The sequence below is a fragment of the Clinocottus analis genome, unplaced genomic scaffold (assembly GCF_023055335.1).
Source record: "Clinocottus analis isolate CAN_PGR_092001 unplaced genomic scaffold, fCliAna1.0.p SCAF_2, whole genome shotgun sequence".
NCBI lineage: Eukaryota > Metazoa > Chordata > Actinopteri > Perciformes > Cottidae > Clinocottus > Clinocottus analis.
Genome location: NW_027175931.1, coordinates 10,579,635 through 10,600,796, shown reverse-complemented (window position 1 = coordinate 10,600,796; position 21,162 = coordinate 10,579,635). Strand labels below are relative to the sequence as shown.

The 21,162-nt window shown below is 41.1% G+C and overlaps 1 protein-coding gene across 1 annotated transcript; it reads right to left on the bottom strand.

The window, feature by feature from the left end:
- Positions 1-474: 474 nt before the first annotated feature.
- On the bottom strand, positions 475-20,927 carry mettl16 (methyltransferase 16, N6-methyladenosine). The gene is made up of 10 exons (XM_068585239.1): positions 20,806-20,927; positions 20,417-20,547; positions 11,290-11,477; positions 10,447-10,587; positions 9,788-9,903; positions 9,479-9,621; positions 7,090-7,159; positions 5,751-5,840; positions 1,406-1,579; positions 475-1,288 (listed from the first exon to the last, which is right to left on the bottom strand). Exons 2-10 carry the CDS (start codon positions 20,542-20,544, stop codon positions 632-634), a joined length of 1,707 nt encoding a protein of 568 aa, XP_068441340.1. The 5' UTR covers positions 20,545-20,547; positions 20,806-20,927; the 3' UTR covers positions 475-631.
- Positions 20,928-21,162: the final 235 nt, after the last annotated feature.

The following is a 21,162-nucleotide window of genomic DNA, read 5'->3' as shown; positions in this document are numbered from 1 at the left end:
AATGAATGCACAAACAAACGGCCCTCGATATTTAGTTATCTTTTCCTGTTATTCACTCAGCTGTTCAGGAAGTATGTTGCATACAACGAAGTAATAATAGTGGACCACAATACAAAAAAATTACCCAGGCAAAGGAAGGACTGAGGTGCTACAGAAACATCCTGAAATAATCAGGCTGGATTTTAAAACAGTCAAGAAGTATTGGGATCAACTTCCAAAGCCATTGGCGGAAAAATGTCTCACAAAGCAATAAAAGGATTACTACTTAATACAAAAGATCATGACATGGATATGGTCCCTTTTAGAAAAAACACAAACACTGTGCTCTTGTGGCAATTTAAAAGTACTGCACAATAATAATAAATAAATAAATAAATAAATAAAACTGCTTAAAAGCACTGTCTGTGTATGAAAGATGCACAATGAAGTAGAAAACAGGTTAGAAAAATTAACATTTATTACAAATGTTCTTTCACAAATCTGAATACAAAACACCAATATACAACACCAATATACAACCTGAAAAGGTGAACTGACAAAGTAAAAAAAATTGCGGAATAAACTACTGACTATCAAATGGACTATATCTTTAGAAGTCAATAATGAATCCAAAGATAATATTATAGATCATTTAGGGCTTTCCGACAGACCTTAAAAGGGTATTCCTTAGGTACGTGCACAGCTGGTTCATCAGGTCTTTACTCTGACCTTCGACCCAGTGCATCTCAATCACTACATCTCTCTCCTCACGCACCACGTTCAGCAGACACCTAAATAGGAAGTGCTTGACTGCAGCCGGGCTCGGGGTCTGCTTGGAGGGCGGTTGACTCACTGCGGCAGGTGTTTCCTGTGGGACCGTTTCCTGCCTTGCTGTGCTGGTAGAAGACGTCACGTCCACATCTTCACCTGGTACGTTTTCCAAGACCTCTTTCCGTTCTACTGTTGGGTCACGTGGTGCATCTTCCCTCGTCTCATTTGTAGAGGCGCCATTTTCCATCTGCTCTGCTGGCTGCTGACCAGCTGGCTCTTGTGCAGATGAAGTTTTGTTTGGAGTGGCATCATTCTGGCTGTTGCTGTTTTGTGTGGAGGCAGACTGGTTTTGCGATGCTGGGGTGGTGGCTATAGTGGTTTGAGAGCTGGTTCCAGCACAGTGAGGCGCCCTGGGAAGCTCTAGCAAGTGACGCGACCCTTCGCGGCGCTTCTGTCGTCCGTGGATCCAGGTGTTCTCCACAGCGGTGAGAAAGAGGCTCTGCTCCTGCCTTCTGCACGGGACACGCTTGTGTAGCACCTGCAGAGACACATGAAGCTGTCTATGATGTAGGCTGGACATGTTTCATGTAGCAGACGTCAAAAGCACCCATCCCACTAATTTCAACTGTAGTAGTAGTGCAGCCCCAAAGCTTACCCGCAGGTCAGTGAGGATTTTCTCCAGCAGAGCAGTGACGCTGTCCACAGGGCCGCGGGCAGTGCTAGCTAAAGCTGAGGCTTTGACCTGCAGCTCCTTCAGTCCCGCCTCTGGAAGCGTAAACGACAGCGGCTTCTTCACCTTCTCCAGTTTACGCTTTTTACTGGGAGGAGACTGAGACAAAAAGGGAGCGAGAGAACCGGAGAAAATAAGTAAGTCGTCTTGAACAGTGTATTCTGTATTTTGACATGCAAAACACAACACAAAGAACACAGATTAAAAAAGGTGGAGTCTAAAAGACAGAGCTGCCGATACCTGTGGGATTTTGAAACTATTCACACATTCTAAAGTATGCAGGAAAATATTAATTCTAGACCAATCAACAGGAAGAAATACAAAAAGACAATGGAGACAACATATTGCTGTAGTACTCCCTCAACACTCAATATTCATACTCTTGTCATGGTGTTCATTCCTTTTATACTTCAGATACATTTTAAACTTTACTACATCGTCTTTTATTTAGTGGTTCTAATATTTATTCTGTTCTAAAAGTTACATATTAAGGCACCGTGACTCAATTGCTTGAGAAACTCAGAGACCAGTCTGCATTTTTATCATTAAATGTTTAGTAAGAAACGTCTAAATAGTTATGAAACAGTTGAACATGGGTTCTTTAATAAAAGTATATACAAGTGGACCGGACCGTCAAAGTGAAGATTGGCTATTTCTATGTTGTTTTATGTCCTGCTTGTCATCGCTGTCGGATTCCACTCAAAATCCGATGAAATCATGCAGGGTCACTAGACTCCTTAAAATCGCTGACTTCAGCGGGGCTTCCCACAGAGTTTCGCCTCGCTGCTCAAACGGTCAACGCTGGGAGCCAAGAAGATTTTCTGAGCCCACTGGAGGGCAGGGAGGTACAGGAGAACCAGAAACAGGGCTCAGCAGGCCCTGCTGCAATAAAATGAGGTTTTCTGAACTCTGGTGCTTGGAAACACTCACGCATTTGTCCACAAAGAACAAAATCAACACAAAAAAGAAAGTTTCTTGAAGTAGTTTGAACTAACTCCAGAACAAGACTGCCAACAGAGGGCAGCGCTTCCCACAAAGTGCAAGCTGCATTGCATCTTCTTGGCACAGAGAGACAAAGGCGTTTGCCCCAGTTAACATGCTAAAACAATTAGACAATTGATTGCGTCTAAAAGGAAAATCTTTCAACAAATAACATGCACGATGTATCACCTGTGATATCTGTGAAAATACAGAATCACACGTAAGACTCAACTAACTCAAACTGTGTCAGGTCAACATATCTTGTAACGATTTCAGCTCCACAGACCACAAACATGATATCCATATGACCTTTATATCCTTTATATTATTTACAAAACAATTACAAAAGGCCATGACATATGGAGAAGACTGATCTCAGAAGTTGATACTTTTAGCTGTTATGAGTATAAATGGTAAAACAGAAGACGAATGTTTGTTACACACCACAAGAGGGCACTCAAACCACGCAAGCTCCTCCTGGACCTGCTGTGAATCAAATGCTGTTCCTTATTCCTAATCCCCTCTAATGTCATGCTGTGATGGCGGTGGAGGTCATTACCCAACCGAGTCTGAATTAAACGCTCTGCAGCGATCATACCCTTCACATCCACTGCAGCAAATGAGTCAAAGCTGCACTGGCAAGTCACTGCAGGCTGACTGGAAGCGGGGAGACAGCGGAGCGGAAAAGGGGGGGGGGGGTCCTGTAGCAGCGCTCTGCTGTGACAGAGCAGACAGCATGGCCGACTGACCTACAAACAGCTGAGGGAAGGAGGAGCAGACTGTGACCTTCATGGTGCTGCACTGATCCAAGGCAACTTTTGATTACTTTGAGGCCTCTTTTTTACTATTCTAGGATGTGATATATATATTTATTTGATTTCTTTCTTGAAATGCTCTTAGAATAACAGAGGAATCTGAAATAAAGTAGAATGAGTAAATTCACATTTCTGCATCTGCTTAATTTTCATTGCACAAAATACATCTTCCCTCACAATAACATAGGTTCTTTAATCTTGATCATGTATTGTTTTTTTTTTTGTTAAAGTAATGGTCCTTTTAGATGTACGTTTAGAAGGAATGGACATATTTAATTTATGGGTTGACGAACACTGCTTGGGCTGCTTTTAGAGCTTTTATTTCATATTGTTTCTAACAGACGTCTCGTCTCTTCCCCCTCTTTCCTCCATGCTCTGCAAGCCCTGCAGCTCATTGTAAAAGGAAAGAAATCAATAAAATCCATCAAGCCAAATCTGTCTCTTTGTACGCAGCATCCTTGACACAGATTCTTGCACCAACACATTAGAATATGAACTCACAAACACACACAGTCAACATGAACAGATACAGAGATTTAGCCTCACATACAAAGAGCAAGAAACTCACGTGTACAATTTTACATAAAACAGAATCACATCCACTTCTCATTCTTCTGCTCTTTCACTCAATAATTAATCCTACTTACACACTCACCTCACTGCATGGTCTTTCTCGCACACACAGAATATGGATGGATGGACAACCTCACAATAAAAAGGCCCAGTAAAAGCCTACAAGTACAATAAGAGCTGTTCTCTCCAGACATGTCATTCAATCAAAAAGATGCAGCTGTATCCTTCAGGCAAGCATTGTAAATCATACGCTCAAACCACCCTCCCACCCCCCAAATCCCCCCACATGGACTCCTGAACTCTGGACCTCCCGGACCCCCTCCTGCTAGAGGCCTGTATGAGCAACAACGTGCCTCAAGGCTCAGATAAAGCCTGTCTCCCTCTGTCTTGTCTGACTACATGTGCTCTAATCTTTCCATCCACACTCTCCATCCCTTTGTCTGATTTTGAAGGATTTCTTTATCTGCATCTTGTTTTCCTCCAGTCCAATTAATACATCACCCTGCATCATCCCCTCTTGAAAATGAGAAGATCTTAAAATAATTTGTGTTTGAGTAGAATTCAATGTTGAATTTCTTCAAAACCACCCCATTCTTCTTCCTTGATAAGCCTGAAACAACTTTCACATATGCAGTAGTACTCCCCAGGACCTGCTAACGCACGCCCTTTAGGGCAGTTTTAGTTCATTTGTACCCAGTTCTGTTTTGAGGACGACTTCCTGGATGTGCGAGATATAAATCAACTGTGTGAATCCAGAGATTCAGATTGGTTTATTTGTTGTGCTGTCGCCTGAGTTTCACTTTGAACACAATCTGTCACATGTGTGGAGAAATAAAGTCATAACAGAGCAGATGGCAGGGAGAAAGAGAAGATGAATATACAGTAAAAGGTGGCAATAGTAGTTTCTACAGGCTGACCTGGTTATAAGAAGTTGTAGTATGTCACGTAGGCGTGCAAGTCACATATGTTATAGTCTATATGTAACATTAATGAGCATCCCCATGCACACACATACATGGATACATACATACCAGAAGTCCATAGGAGCACACGCATGCTGGCAGAAATGAGCAGTCAACCATACAAAGAGTTACACATGCAGACACTACTGTCATGTTAGCACACATACACGCACATTCTTGAGGGGTCTGCGCTGTGATGATGGCGAGTAGCTCTCCAGTGTAAATGACGTGGATATGTGCTGAAGTGGTGGCAGAGAATGAGGTTGGGATGAGGGGTGGGGGAAAGTAGGCCAATCATTCTGCACAACTGCTTTTATGCTAAAAGGCCAAAACAGCGAGGAGTCGACACAAACACAGTCGTCGTCACACAGCCTCTGCTGACCGCCTCCACCTTCCTTCATCTTTAGTCTGTCGTCACTCTAACATTACTATTAGTCTTTAGCTGTTATGGCTTATTTACTGCCCCTGCTTTTGATCTATCCTCAACTCTCCCACTTTCCAGACTGGACAATGGTATGGTGTGTATGCACACAGTCCTGCCCTGGAAACTGTTGCCTGGATACAGCAGGGTAAAAATCTCATAAACATCTCCCCGGAGGACGAGGGGGTAAGTGCTTCTAATGGAACGGAGCTGCAGGGATAGAGGATCAGTGAGGAGAGCAGTGAGAGGATGGAGGTGGTACATAATTGAGGAGGTTGTGGGGTTTTGGAAATATCCAGTTCAAGCAGCAAAATGGCCGACCCTGTTGAGATTACCTTCAAGTGTATTAAAATATTGTACCAAATGAAGTGTATTTCTTGGTATCATTGATGCATATTGGTCCTGAATTTCATTAATCCAGATACAATGACCACAAAACAATCTCTTGAGTGCAATGTGTGCACTAGGGTTGGAGACCTTCAAGTGCATAAGGAGAAATAAAATTAGCTCAGACTTACCGGAACAATCACATCGTCATAGAAACTCCAAGCCAGAGCCCATCGCATCGTCCGTCCCTGGCAGAACTCTGTGTGTGTTACTTTAGGTACCTGAGAACAAAGGAAAATACGAGTTGATCAGGTGTGATCACACGTGATAAGAACATTGTCGCTTGCTGCAGAGGAATTCACAATCAATAGTTTACAGCAACATCAACAATGCTTGATTGCCCAAGTTTCTGATGTGATAAGAACACATTTGGTGAAAACTCTTAAAAAAAATCAACTGCCAATAAAGTAAATTAAATGCCCATGAAGTAAAAATATTAATAAAAACAGATAACGTTTGTCTATCATTAAAACAGCTAGAGTTACTGAACTAGTTAGCTGACCTTTTAGAGTTTGTACATATGTTATAACCACTCTAAATAAACAAATCATTGCCAACAATCCAAGAATGTGACACTACGACGCATATTTTTCCTGCTGTGAGTTTTGACCTCAGTGAGCTCCACATCTCTCGTAGTGGGTGAGAAAATAAAGATCCATGATGTGAAAAACACTCACGTGTGGTGTGAAAACCTTTGTGCAAACAGGACTGCTTCAGTAAATATGAGATGGGGAGGGTCACTAAGATAAAGGTCAAAGTTAAAAAGATCTGCAATTTGAGACATACATTTGCTAATTTAAAGGAAAACCTGAAAAGGTGAGGAGACACTGGAGAGTTATGGGTATTAAAAGCAATAGCATATTAACTGGGCCAGGTTTCTGTTTACACACACTTTAAGAAGAGGCAACAGTCTCCTCTCTGGACGTTAGCCAAAGCTACACTGACTCGGATGAGCAGCAACAGACCTCGAAAACCTCTGGAGGAGCTTTGAGGGATGGCAGGTGGAGTTTTTGAGCATGTGACGGAAGTGACTGGCACAAGACCAGATGCCTGCAGCAGTCAGGAGTCATGTGCTGGGCTATTAGTCAAGCTAATGACGCTAATGCACGTTATCTACAGAGTGGCGTGTGACTCAGTCATGCAGTGCTAACAGAAATCCGCTCCTTCATGGCTTGTTTGTGACACAGCTTAGTGGGCAAATTAGAAAGAGCTGATGACTTTTATTTCGCTCAGTGTCTGCTGCTCCGATGGTGACAACTGTCTGCTTCCAACAGCAATACAAATTCCCCGAAGAGTGTTGTGGTTTCAGAGGGGCGGCAAAGATTGTTTTAATAAGCCATTATCAAAGCCTGCACAGTAGGGGCACCTTCCTGCATGAGCGAGCTGAGATGGAAAGCTGTGGATGCTTAATAACTCATTAATTGCAGTGGATGCAGATGTATTTGTGCGTTTACCTCGATTGGTACTCACCCCTTGCTTCCGCAGCTCCTCTTTCAAAGGTGCCAAGCTACATTTCTTCCCCAACATGCAGCTGTACCACCTGCAGAAAGAATAATCCATATTAACCAGCTGTGTGTTGCTGTGTTAGTGGGCATGAAATATCAAGCAAAGATCAAACGAGCCGAGGTGGACTTTGGGGCGCAACTAAAAAAAATAAAACATGAGGCAGGAAAAACATCTGTGTGGAAGCTGTTTTGAAGTTGTCCCTTGGTGGAGATCTGATCAATAATCTCTGCTGTGCAATACGGCGAAGTTGGTCTTGATCAAAAGCAGTAGAGTCCAGCCAGGCAAGATGGAGGAAAGATAAATACATCAGTAAGTCAGGCTAGAAGGTAGACTGCTCAATTTTCTAAACCTTGTGAAGGTTTGTTTAGTTTTCATTCTTTTTCATTTTCATTAGAGAATACATTTCAAGAATGCATATGTCCCGCAAACTGTAGTCTGAAGTTCCACTGGGGAGAAAACTATTAGTTTTGTTCACTTTCATAGGTCAAATACTGCCAAAATGCTCCCAGTTGATTGAAATGTTGACGCATCTGAGTCGCTTTCAAAAGGTGCGGGCCCTAGAACACTTTCTGGCTATATATATATATATATATATATATATATATATATATATATATATATATATATATATATATATGCTGAAAAGGTGTTTCTGCCTCCTTTGCCGGCTAACGATTGGTGGGGCATTCAATCAAAACAAAATTAATGAAAAGGTTTATATTGAAATAAAAAAATTAATTCAAGCAAAATACCACTGTAATGTGAGAATAAGATACGTTTATAAGTCCTATATTGTTATTTATTGAATATCTTTGAATTTGAGACAAAAAAAGAAAGCTGAAGGCTTCACCTTGGACTCAGGCACATTTTTGATGACCATTTCTTTCTAGTTTTTCACTAGAACATTAATAACAGCTATAAATGAATGTATAGAAGTGCGGGGTATTGCATTTCTTTTTTTTTTCTCATTTTGGTCTAAAGGACCTCTGACTGGTGATCAAAGCTAAGCCCTTGTAAATATCTATGTTTCTGAATATAAAAAAAAGGTCCAAAGTTACACTCACACCCAACGACTGCTGAATAAATCACATTCATAAAACAGTTTTGACTTGTGATTGACGGAGGACTACAATTTATAATCAGTTTAGGGAGGTTTGAAGATGCCCAGAGGGAATGAAGGGGAGGGAAGAGCAAAGTGTCAGCCTCGGTTGACAAAATTAAATATTGAACAGCTCTAATATTCACAGATGTTTCCCACTCAAACACAGTGGGGAGGAACACCCGGAGCAGCACCCGGCTTCCCTTTTTCATTGGCAGCTTTTCAGACATCCTGAAGTGTGCAGCTGCATTGGCTTCCATATTCTCTATTTTTTGTAGAAGCAAGTACGATTAAAGTCTTATTAGCAGAGGTGGTAATTTTCATATCAATGGCATGATAAATGGAGTGCATTACTTCATCTCTAACTAGGGTTTTGGATGCGTGTTGTACTGGAAAGTTAGGTGGCATGCCCCAATTTGACACTAATTACACTTTATTGGAAAGAAGAGGGATTTAGGAGCGGGGCGGGAGTGGTGAGGATGTCTCAAAGGACCAATCGGTGAAGCTGACAGGGTTTCCATGGACACTTGGTGGCTCGGGTGTCCCAACATGCATTTGGGAGTGACAGCAGGCTACGGTTGGTTTAGCCTGAGCATCAAACCCGTTAAAAAACACTGGCTACATGACTGCAACAGAGCCGCACAGGAGCAGTTAGGTGTTCAGATCGACCCCTCTCAGGAACGCTCATCTTTCCAGTGACGCAGTATGCAAACACTCAAACACTGTGCTCCCCTGCAGGAGGCAAAGCAGGTGTGGCACGCCTAATCAGCTTTAATAGCGCCACTCTTCAGCTCCCTCTATCCTGTCTCACTCTGCTGCCCCAGTGACAGCCCTGGTAACGGGGGAGGGTAAAGTGACGGCCGCTGGAGACACCCTCACCCACCCAAACACAGCTGTTCCCTGTGGTCTCCCGGATACAGTACAGGGTGTGCCAGAATAATTAAACCAAGTGTGGGTGACAGCTCCATTAATGTGCAGTGACCCATCTGCACATTTCACCTCTTGGTGTCTCCTTCACTGGTGCTCCCATTAAAACCTCTCCAAGCCTCTCCAAAGAGAACCAACGTGCAGTGCTCTTGTTCATTCATCTGCCACTTCAGATATGTAGCTGTGTAACCCTGAATATGTGTAGTCTCTGTCTATGACTGAGTTAATGAAATCTGGATAGCTTTGATCTTACATACACAACAAATACACCAACAACTCATGTTTGAGTCAGGTTTGATTTTGCAGGTCGATGTCCAGCTATCTCACCGCAAGCGCCTCTTGAGCTGCAGGCTGTCATGAATGATCCTCTTTACAAATTCAAGCTCCCCACCCTCCGCCATGATCTCCGTCACTCCACCTGTGTTCACTGAGCTGGGAGGAGGTCGCCGTGAGTTCCTGGAGTTTACCCCCTGGAGCGAGCAACAAGGCAGACAGAGATTAAGATAAAATCCTATTAGAAGCCTGTTGCTATCGTGTAAACAAACACAGTGAACAAGTGCAGTGTTTACTCTCCTAAATAAAGTAAAACCATTTTTTATTTAAATGTTCATGACAAGACACAAGTAAAATGTTTACCTTTGCTTCAAGCTGATTGGCAAAGAAAGGAGGGTTGCACATGCAGAAGTCGTACACCATTTCCGTCTCTTCTTTCAAGGCGTCCATTAGTAGGGTCTTCTGAGGGACTTTGACAACTAGGAAAGTGGAAGCACACAATGTTTTATCTTTTCCTTGCAGCTCTTGGAAAAAATGTAAAAAATGGCAAACACAATTGAAAATCATGACAGAAACAGGTTAAAAATCATTAGTTCTCAGTCCAAATCTGTGGCCTTCGATAGCACAATAAGACACCGCCTTTGGTCACCAAAGCTTTTAATTAAAAAATAAAATAAAATTTGGACAGTGACTCAAAGTTAGGAAGACATTTTCACAATATTACAGCTGTACATCCTTCCTTGGGCTGGAGACCAGTAGCTCATGGTGACTAATCAGCAGCAGTCAGAAAACCTTAGATAGATTTTGCTGCATGAATATTCTCCGTTTGGCATTCAACATCATCCCATAACCTGTTACTTGTAGCCACAAAGGCCACAGTACTGCTAAAGGTGTGTAGTCTTCCTTAAAGACACATTCGGTGAGCGAATATACAAACACTACACTGAAAGGCTGTTGTTTAAAAGCAGCAGTTTTATGTCACTGGGATTTAATGTTCTTCAGGATGAGCGGACCACATTTACCTTTAATGAGGTCAGACATGTTGTTCTGCTCAACGTTTTTTGTAGCGTAGTCGAAGCAGATGTCATCCACCTCTGTAGCCAGAAAGTACCAGCCGTTCATTGTGGCTCCCAGTAAGGGGTAGATACAAGACGCACCAGTGCCTAAGAAAACAAACACACACACAGTTTTGACAGCTTGAGGATGCGCGTTCATCAGGAAGATGAATGGTTATGTGTTTCATTGGCCAATATGGAAATATGTGGTTTAAAGTACACAGTAAAGAGATTAGAAAAAGAACAATAAATGTCAGTTCCAGCTGCTATTATTAAATCCTCAACATATGACAATAATGACTACAGCCACACAAGTCAGTTCAATCTCAGATAAGTGGCACCATTTAGTAAAGGAACCACCCAGTGGTGATCCATCAAGGAGCGGACAGCTTCAATCTGCTTCCAGAAAGATTTAGGGTCATAAATCAGTGACCTGAGGTCCTAAAGAGGACACACACACACACGACCGAACGGCAAACACACTGTGACATGTGGGTGAGGATTAGACTGGTGAGTGCTTGGGATGACTGGGCTTGTGTGCATCAGCTGGAGGCCCTAACTGACATTTTGTGTGCCACTTTGAGCTGCTGGAAGCCACATCCAGAATAAACATTTGCAGGGATCTCAAATGTAAACCAACTGGGGGACACTCACATAAACAGGGTTATTTGTATTTTTCCTCTCAGTTATATGAAAAGTCAGCTTGATTATTTTGGCGCATTTTTACCAGGATGATGATTAAAGTTAAACAATCATACACACACGCAGTAAAAGATGAGACGCAAATGAGACAAAGAGTGGCGGTGGTACCGATGTCGATGCCCCTGCGTGGCTGCTTCTGGCCGTCGATGAGGTCCTCCACCCAGTGGATGTAGTTGAGGCGGAGGGGGACGGTGGGGATGAGGCGCTCCAGAGGGATCTCGATGGTCAGACCAAAGTCCTCCTTCAGCAGGGTGCAGGTCAGCGCCCGCACCGCCTCTGGCTCTTTGAAATTCACACTAGAAGAGTAACAAGCATGGCTGAATTAATTCATGTTTGCACCTAAACCAATTTGCCAATTTTTGACTATTTTATTAAGTCGTAATTTATTGTACAGCTGCTACATTTAACTTTTTAAGATTTCATCTTAGAAGCTATACGGTATTATAAGGTTTAAAAAACAAACAAAAATCTACCCATATGTATTCCTTAAACGGAGGTGACATCATCCATAAAACGTTTATAACATTTCTAGCCATGGAGATTGAAGTTTGGGAATAATTATACTGTTCACCTTTGTTTTCTCCTCCAAATAAGTTTGGTTAATGTTTAATCTCCCTTTAAGGAATATTTCAATTTAGTGACATGCTGATCCTCTTGTTTCATCAATGAGGCCACCTGCCAGCAATTTACCAAACTGATCTTAATACTGCACTTCATTAACCCTCTGCTCCACCAGCCTGCTGCAGCTCTCTGCACTGAACCACACACACACACACACACACACACACACACACACACACACACACACACACACACACACACACACACACACACACACACACACACACACACACACACACACACGATAACCAACCCATCAATTCAACAATCCTTTGCTGATGACAATGAAATTCACATTTTCCACATTGAAAAGACCTCCCACTTTCTACTCCCAATTCTCAATCCCACTCGCTCTGCTCTCTCGTCTTTTCCTCTAGACGCGTTAAAGGATTTCAGCTGTCACACGAGCAGGCACGAGTGCAGCAGACAGAACGCGTGGGCAAGATAGGTATAATTAATGCTTTGCTGAGTGCTTTCGCGCCTTGGCAGATGTAATTAGACACATCCCGGTGATGGCAGCGTCTGGCACCTCACCAGCATGGTGAGAGTAAAAAAATTAAATCTACTACTGCTAGAGATAAAGATAAAGAGAGTTAAATCTGAGATACAAAGCAGCCGATTCCGTTTGAATTTCTTTCCATAAATCAATTACACATAAAGAGGTGAAATGATTATCACTCAGTATTCAGCTCCTGTTTGGTGATATTTCACAACACACAAAATTAAATCCAAATTTACATTTTCCCCCAACGTGGTGACCAAAACACTACTGTGGTGTCCAATCTGCCCTCAAGAATGAAGACGAAGAGTTGGTTCTCTCACCAGTCCAGCCAGCGTGAGGTCAATCAAACATGAAAAATAAATAAATAAGATGCACGCTATGAATGCATTACAGCGACACTGCTTTTACTTTGAAGGCGATTCATGTAGGAGCGCGCGCACGCTTCCGTAGCCTCGCCGACAGGAAGTGTTCACGAATTGAGCCTGACGTGAAAGCACATATTGTTATGTAGCTTCTGTTCTCAATGAGCAGCGATGCTGCAACAAGCAGCTTCACTCACAGGCGGCCGGTCTACCGGCAGGCTTTGGTCCAGATTGATAGTTAATCTCGCATGGGCAAAGCTCCTGACCCCACAGTCTGATCCACTATGGCAGAGCACTTTAAGTCAGGATCACTTCTGGATCTTTGCTCTTCTCTCAAAGAGAACTTTTCTCACATCACAAGATGTTCAGTGCACATGTTCAAGCCAACACAGACTGGACTTTTCTCACTGAGTAAGAAAAACTGAACTGAAAAATATTAAAAGCACTTATTGCTTTTGTATAAAGTGAATCAATTACTGGTCTTTAACATACTTCTTTAAAAAAAAAGGTAAGCAACAGACAGAACATGGACCAAAGAAGTAGTGGTTGGTCACAGGGACCCTTACTACTGAACAGTACCTTTTCAGAAAAAACAACAAGAAAACAGATTTATATATTATATATGTTAACTTGTTGTTGTTTCAGAGTGCCTATTATATTGTTCTGATAACATTACTTTAAAATAAGTGTCCAATATACTTTTACTTCATTATTGAATTTGGCACATTTGCGATTATTCGAGATTTAATCAGTTATTTTTTTTCTTCAATTTTCCCAGCCCTATAAATAAACTATCAAAGGGTACACAACCACGAAGCGATGGTCATTATCGCACACGGATGGCCAACGTGAACTCCAGGCCGAAGCTGCACGAGAAGAGAATAAGATAGCAATGCTATACTGAGAGTTTCAGCAGTTTTGTTGAATTTTACACAAGTAGGTTAATAGTTTGCTTTTCATTGTATTTTATAATGGATGCCTGTAAATCTAGACTGTATGGACCCAGTAATAGAGGTGAAATGCAAACCCTTATTTCTCTTGAACAGGTACAACACACTGAACCTTTCAGCATGAGTTTAGACTGACAACACTCCTGTATTGCTTCAGGTGCCAGCGAGACGTGTGTTGGGTTTATGTCCAACTCCATTTGTTTTGCCGATGCATCATTTTATTCCTTAAATTAACTGAAATCAACTACAGATGTAAAAGCAGCAGAAAAAAACACAGGAGCCCTCGTTTGAGGCACTGATTGGGGGCCACAATGCTCCTGGCTGGGGATTTATGTTTCATCTCGCTCTCCCCTCATTTTGTATAATCTCTATTACTATATACATTTTCTTTTTTTTAAATCATAAAAAAAGCTGCTGAGGTGACGACTGAGGCCACTGAACTCTGCGTCTTCATTCGAGAGTGATAACAAAGACAAATGACGCTCCAGGTGTGGGATGGATACAAACGAGGACCGATTTACCTGTAAAGCCCGACATCAATCTTACCCTGTGTCTTTTCCTTAAACAAACATATTAGAACATATAATGGTCCGGCTTTATTAGTGGCAGAAAGAGTGTGACCTCCAGCAGGAAAACAAACACCTGGCTCTCCTTTCATGACATACGGCACATTTTCAAAAGATGAACCGGTGCAGACATTTGCACGTTTTAAAATGGCCTGAGCTGAGGGGAGGAATCAAGCTAATGAGGGAGAAGTGATACGTCAGCATAACGCTCCCTCTTCCCCAAAATGAAAGTGTACGCCTCGCAGATATTCTGCCCTCTTTCCTCTGTCCTCTGAGGCATCATTAGATAAAGATCAATATTCAAAGAGGGAAGCTGCTCAGGCCAGCCTTCTATTTTTAGTCCCAGATGAGTGTGTGCATGTGTGTATGGCTGTGTGTGTGTGGGTGCGGTAGTGTGTTTGTGAATGCAGACCGATCACTCCCATCAGCAGCACTGCTAATGCCACATCTCCATGGCAACCCCACCTACTGAACAGAAGAGGAGAGCACGCAAATCTGGCCACGCTGGAGCAATGGCTGATACCATACGGAGCGTGAGAGTGCCCGCGATTTACGTCTGCACTGCCACGTAGGTGCAATGCTGCGTGCTGACAACATCAATGTGGGAGACGGGATACAGTGAGGGACAAAAATCTTGATGAAAAAGTTGTGAGGAGATTTAATATACTGTGCTGTTTAAAAGAGACGAGTGTACGTATAGTGTGTGTGTGTGGGGGGGGGTGGGGGAGGGCAGACAGAGTGAGACGAAGAAGAAGAGATAAGAAAAGAAGAAAAGTCTGCAGTTTAGAAGATGGAAGAAGACATCATTTAACCAGTAGGGAGATTACTGCTGAGAAAATGGCTTGCTCTCACCTCCACGCTACATGATCAGCATGAAAGCTTGCGTGTGCGTGCGCGCTTACACACTTTTAAATTTTTGTTCATAGAGGTGACCTTCAAGGTACATCTATTTCACACCATGTTCTGGGAAAACACTTTTGTGCTGATTGGCAGAAACTTCTTCTCGTGTCAGGTGTTTTTTTCCTCACAAAAGCAGAAATGAATGTGTAAAACACATTTAAAACTAAACTTTGAATATCTGAGCTCATTTTGTGATATTGTTGCAACTCTACAGATATGAGGATAGTGTAAAAAACAAAACAAAAACGATGGCTTGTTGAGATTTAAATAATAACCAGCAATTATGATTGAAATGATTTTCTAGCCGATTCTCTGATTATTTATTATGGCTTATGAATTTATAAATACAATGTTTAATGAAGTTTTGCAAGTATTTAATGGGATCTCATCTGTTCATATTAGCTAAAGAAAGCTTATTGAAGCTGCTTATCAGAAACCCAATAGCCCCAAAATGATTCATGATTAACTGCTGTATAGGTGCAGAGCCCATCAGATGCCATGCCTTATGCAAGACGGGGAGGCCTCACTTCCCTTGACTATAGTTTTTGACTTAACTTGATATTTCATTTTGTAACCATTATGTATGGATGGATCTCGACCCTGACACATCAGATAGTATGATGCATCTGCGTGGTAATAACTGCGAGGCTTTTTAATGCTGCTAATTTAACAAGTTAAAATGTGGAGTCAGAGGTCAAAGTTATTCATTAATTTCTCTCTTATTACCAAGAACATGTTGAACAATATTTCACTGAATACCAAACTGGTGTGAAAATATAACATTTCATTAATTACGGAAGTGAAAATCATTCCACAGATGATCGTCTCTTATCCGATAAAGAATATAACTACCAAATTAAATGTCCCTCAGGCTGTAGTCCCACCTAGTCCCACCCCTCTAACTGTCTAATCTAAGCCCCCCTTTGTCCTTTCCCAAAGACTGAAACAAACCAAAAATCACTTTTTTTAAATATTTGATATGTTCTTCATTTTAATCACACCTCCCATATTTCTTCTTCTGCTGCTTCTGGTCCAAGCTCGCCTCTGCCCACTGCTATCAGTCACCCACACTGATGATCACTAAATGAAGGAAGACGTATCTCCCCTGAGGATTGAATGAGTGTCTCCCTAAGATTACTCTTATCCCTAACTCACGATTAAATACTTAAAAAACTTGGTAGATTAATTCATTGGGAAATACTAAACCACACTAATCCCTCAAATGATAGAATGGTTGACTGACGGGGGAAAAAATAGCCACATTTTTGCAGACAGCTGAGAGCTGGTACCACACACATGAAGGGAGACACAAATCCTGATGATTGCAGCAGATGAAGAAAACAATTGGCGATGACTTCATCCTGAGTCTATGTCTGAGTGTGCAGTATACTACTGAACCCATTTGTTTAAAAGGAAGCTGAAGATTCAAAATGTTTTGTACAGATGACATATTTGTCCTTCTCAAGATGTATTGTAATAACTTTGGTGGTTATTGAATTTCCTGCCACCCATCAGGTCAAAATGTAAATTTAAATATTTTAATTTATGAGTCTTCACACTGGCCTTTGGTGAGCATGGTACACATTATTCCTGCTAAACATCAGTATGTTAGCATGATGTATGTAAGCTGATGTATGTAGCTGCCGTGCACATGTACTACATGTACTTACAGAGATGCTTGCATGGCAATTTTCTGTTGATCAACAAATCAAATCTAATAATGGTTACATCACAAAATAGACTAATGTTTAATAGAAGTAGAGCATGTAGTATGCTAGGAATGGGTAATACATTAATAGAATTAATCTTCTTTCAATTGAATCATATTATGATGAAATTATATATTGACATATCGTAAAACACAGTTACCTTGTCTAAATAAACTCAAAACCTAGAATCTGATCAAACGCTTAAATCACAAATTACTCTTAATCTGATTATTTTGTATTTGAGTCCAGTCACGTTAACAGCCAGTGTGTGGCTGAATACATATATTTTTCTTAAATTTCACTTGAAACTGTTATGTTCATTTTGCACTACAAGTCTTAATAAAATGAGAAAATACAATTTGTTAAGTATTTAATACACTGTATAGAAAAGTAGGCTTTACCATGTGTTTATTTCATGTATATTTATTGAAATACCAGAAAACATGTTATATGTGACTCTTTATCGAGATCATAGATAGAAGATTTTGGCCATAACACACAACACCCAGACTAAAGTCTGCTCGATTGTGATATACCAATGTTTAATTACGTTGTCATTTCACATCTCCTTGTTGTCTACTAACAAAGATCCACATAACTTCTGTCTATTTGTCTTCTTCACCAGTAGTTTAAATGTCCACATTGGTTGTCCAGCAATAGGAATACCAGCCTATTGTCTGGCTGGCTGGCTGTCTGTCTGTGGACTGACAGACACACTACAAATGTGATAATTAACACCTGTCACAGACGGACACCCTGTCGAGTTTTACAGCGTGCCCACACATGCATATGCTCGAGCTGCCGTAAAATGATTGACTGGCCACCTCACAAGGATCAGCCCACAACGATATGTTCACATTCACACACAGATGTTCAGACTCGCTGCAGTGACACCATGTCAGCATTCATCTGCATAACACAATAGCAAGTGATTACCTCACTGAGCAGACGAGGTACCGGTTTCACAAAACCCAATCAAAGAGGGAGGAGAGCGTCTCCGTCCTGACAGAGAAACACAGTAGACCTCCAAAACAAGTCTCACAATAACTGTCAGCTCTTAAAATCACTGGGCTTTTGCTTGGTTTTGACAGACGCATAAATAATTTATTTATTTTTAAAGGGGGTTTATAAAAAGACAAGGCGACATGTCTTGCTTAAAAGATTCGCCCAATTAACCAAGATAAATCGTAAATGCTGTTTTGGGTGCGTTTTCAACTTAAGTAAAGACTGGGTATTTCCGACGTCAATACTAAAAACACATTTTAAAAACAACAATCTGCACAAGAACACCATTTATATAAAGTAGTAGCAGAGTTATTATGTTTATGAAGAAACACTTCATCAAAAAGAGGAAGAATTGAATCAAGCCTTTCATTGTGACTTTCTGTATCTGCAGATTATAGACAAGAAGCAGAAATCACTTTAAAATAATGGACATCTCTCCAGCCAGGATTTATAATACAGGCGGATCAGCAGATTCTCAGAAGAACAGTCAGTAATTGCAACCGTAATTATTACTGCGGTGAACTTGTCAATTTACCCACATGGATGGTTTAAAACCACTGAACAGTAATGTTGGAATTCACCTACTCGATATCCTGGAATGAAGTCTAAATACTTCTGTATACAGTTTGGTATTTAACATATTCACACAAAACATGACTATTTATGTTTCCGTTAAAACTCTGGAGAAATACTAATGACAGTATATTGTAATTAACTGTGGATGGCACAGGTGTTGGTCGTAACACTAACAAGGTCTCAGGAAAACAGTGAGCCTTTATTAACGAGTTACACCTGCTCTTAATCTGCATTTAAAAACATGCAAAGTTAGAAAATGCCAATAAAAGTATGACTTTCTTCCAAAAATTAAAAGCTTCTGATTTATCCATCTCCACAATCTAGGTTGTTGTCTCAGGTTTAAATACTCTTTTACATTTTTTGTTCTATTAGTTTTAAAATTAATCGAGTTACAGTTTCTTTCCCAGAGCAGCAGCAATCATTAGCTGTGTTTGAAGTCACATCACCACTAATCCCACCAGACACTCTTCCTTTGTTCTCCTGCCTGGACTTCCTCACATCATAACATCTCACTGGGAAGGGGACGGACACACACACCCTATTCTCAAAATTGGAGTTTATATTAAAATGTCACTCACACATACTTTGTGAAGTCTATCTAATGAATAAAGAGAGCAGAAAACAGCAGATGGACTGAAAAAAGAACTGTTAAAAACTTTCGATGTCGGGTCCATTAATCATTTGTCCGGGCTTCGTCCTCCTGCTGTTGCCAGAAGCTGAATGAGCAGTAAAAGATCAGACCGAGTCAGCTCGGTCATGAGTGGTGCTGCATGAGATCCTCAGGGCACAACTCTGGCCCACTGGCGAAAAGGTGTTTCTGTTTCAGAAACACCTTTTCTGCCTCAGTTTTTACAATATGGTTAAAAACATGCAGACACCTGATCAATAGACCCATATGACATTCTTGAACATTTAATGCCATAACTACGGACATTAATATGACGCTAACATAAGTTGCCACTCTTCTGGTTTCATAATTTCCACATGAAATCAGAAGCTGGCTTCAGGAATGTGCTTCAACTCAGCAACAAGAGTATGAGTGAGGTCGATAAATGGTTAGAGAGTCCCACGTTCACAACACAAAGAGCGTTCATCAAACAACCGAAAGTTGTTTGTCTCAGATTAAAATAGTGTGCATTTCCAACGTAGCACCATATTATATTGAGATGGAGTTTGGTTGACGTGAGACACCCTAAATACTTTCTTATTCTGTCTGTATATATAATACTGGTGTTATTGTTACCGTTTACTTATATAATTTTTTTATTTTATTTTACTGTACGTCTCTTGCTGCTGTAATCCTGCAATTTCTATACTGCGGGACGAATAAATATTATATTATATTATCTTAATTATCTCTTCCTCAGGCTCTTCTGCGTTTTTAAGTGGCGAGTCAAATATTTAGGAACTCTGCAATATCAATTCCAATACCTTAACGTCATAGTTTGATATCAGCGCGCTCTTTTTCCCATATTTAAAATGTGTGTGGCTCAGTGAGCATGGAGCTCATTGGAATGAGGACAGGGTTCACTATAATGCAGACACTTGGCGGTCAGCCATGACTCAATTAATAGTTCTGAAAGTGTAACTAGTAATAACAGTTACTACAGTATGACAGAAACATTCTTCCCTGTGTTAAAACAGGAAAAGGCTTTCCTGAAATGTTTTCCACCAAGTTGGGGGATTCATTTAACCAGGTTCTGACCCAGGACCATCGTATAATGCAACATGTCCGCATACCCATAATTTGGACATTTACGTCACTGAAATCACCAAGAAAGATTTCTTCCATTTCAGTCAATACAAAAATAAAAAGCAGGATGTCCTGTATGTGGAGTGGTAACATAGTGTTTATAGTGACACATGAATAAACAGCTGCTGTGTGACCATGGCCACCTCCTGTAGAGCAATTTAGATTCAGAGCAGGGATGTACAACATGATACACTACACAGAAAGAGAGAAAGAGAGAGAGAGAGAGAGAGAGAGAGAGAGAGAGAGAGAGAGAGAGAGAGAGAGAGAGAGAGAGAGAGCTCAAGTACTCACACAGGACGTCCGGCAAGACTGGTGTGCACGTGTTGCTGAAAGTCCGGATATTTGGAGGCCAGGTAAGAAAAGTCCGGCGGTTTGTCTTTGTAGCGGTTCCGGGGATGCATGGACTTGTTCAGAGCCATGATCTGATTTAAATGAAGGGAAAAGGGACCACAACGAAGTTACAGCAACAACAGGCACGAACTAAATATAAAAAAGCACACTAACCTACCTAAATAAATGCTTTTGGGACTTCTCTCGAATTGTCTTTAAAGATTGGACTCCGTTGGACTTTAATTTGGGTCACAGCTAATTGGAATTTTTAAAACTGTAACGCATAACGGATTCGTGGGGCTAGTTTGGAGCACTTAGCTCGCATGTAAGCCGTACGCGTGCCTTCCTACCTCTTATTGTAGTCCTGTCCGTGTTGTGATGAAGCCAGGTGTTATCTAAACGACTAGTTTAGAAGTAGAAGAAGCTCACGCGTCTCACTCACGTTGACCAAACGTTGTTCACTTTCTGTAACTCACTTCCGGGGTGTTTGCGACGTCACCGCTCTACGCCGATACGTGTTGACGTCATACAAATTAAAAAAAAAAGGTTCCCATGTCAGATAATTTTACTTAACTGTATTTTATTGTCATATTTTACTGTGTAACTTTATTTTATTTTGTTTTACGTCTATTGTATTTAACTTTACTTTTTTAAACAATTTATTTTTTTATTTAACTTCGGTTTTAGTCTGAATGTCTATAAAAATC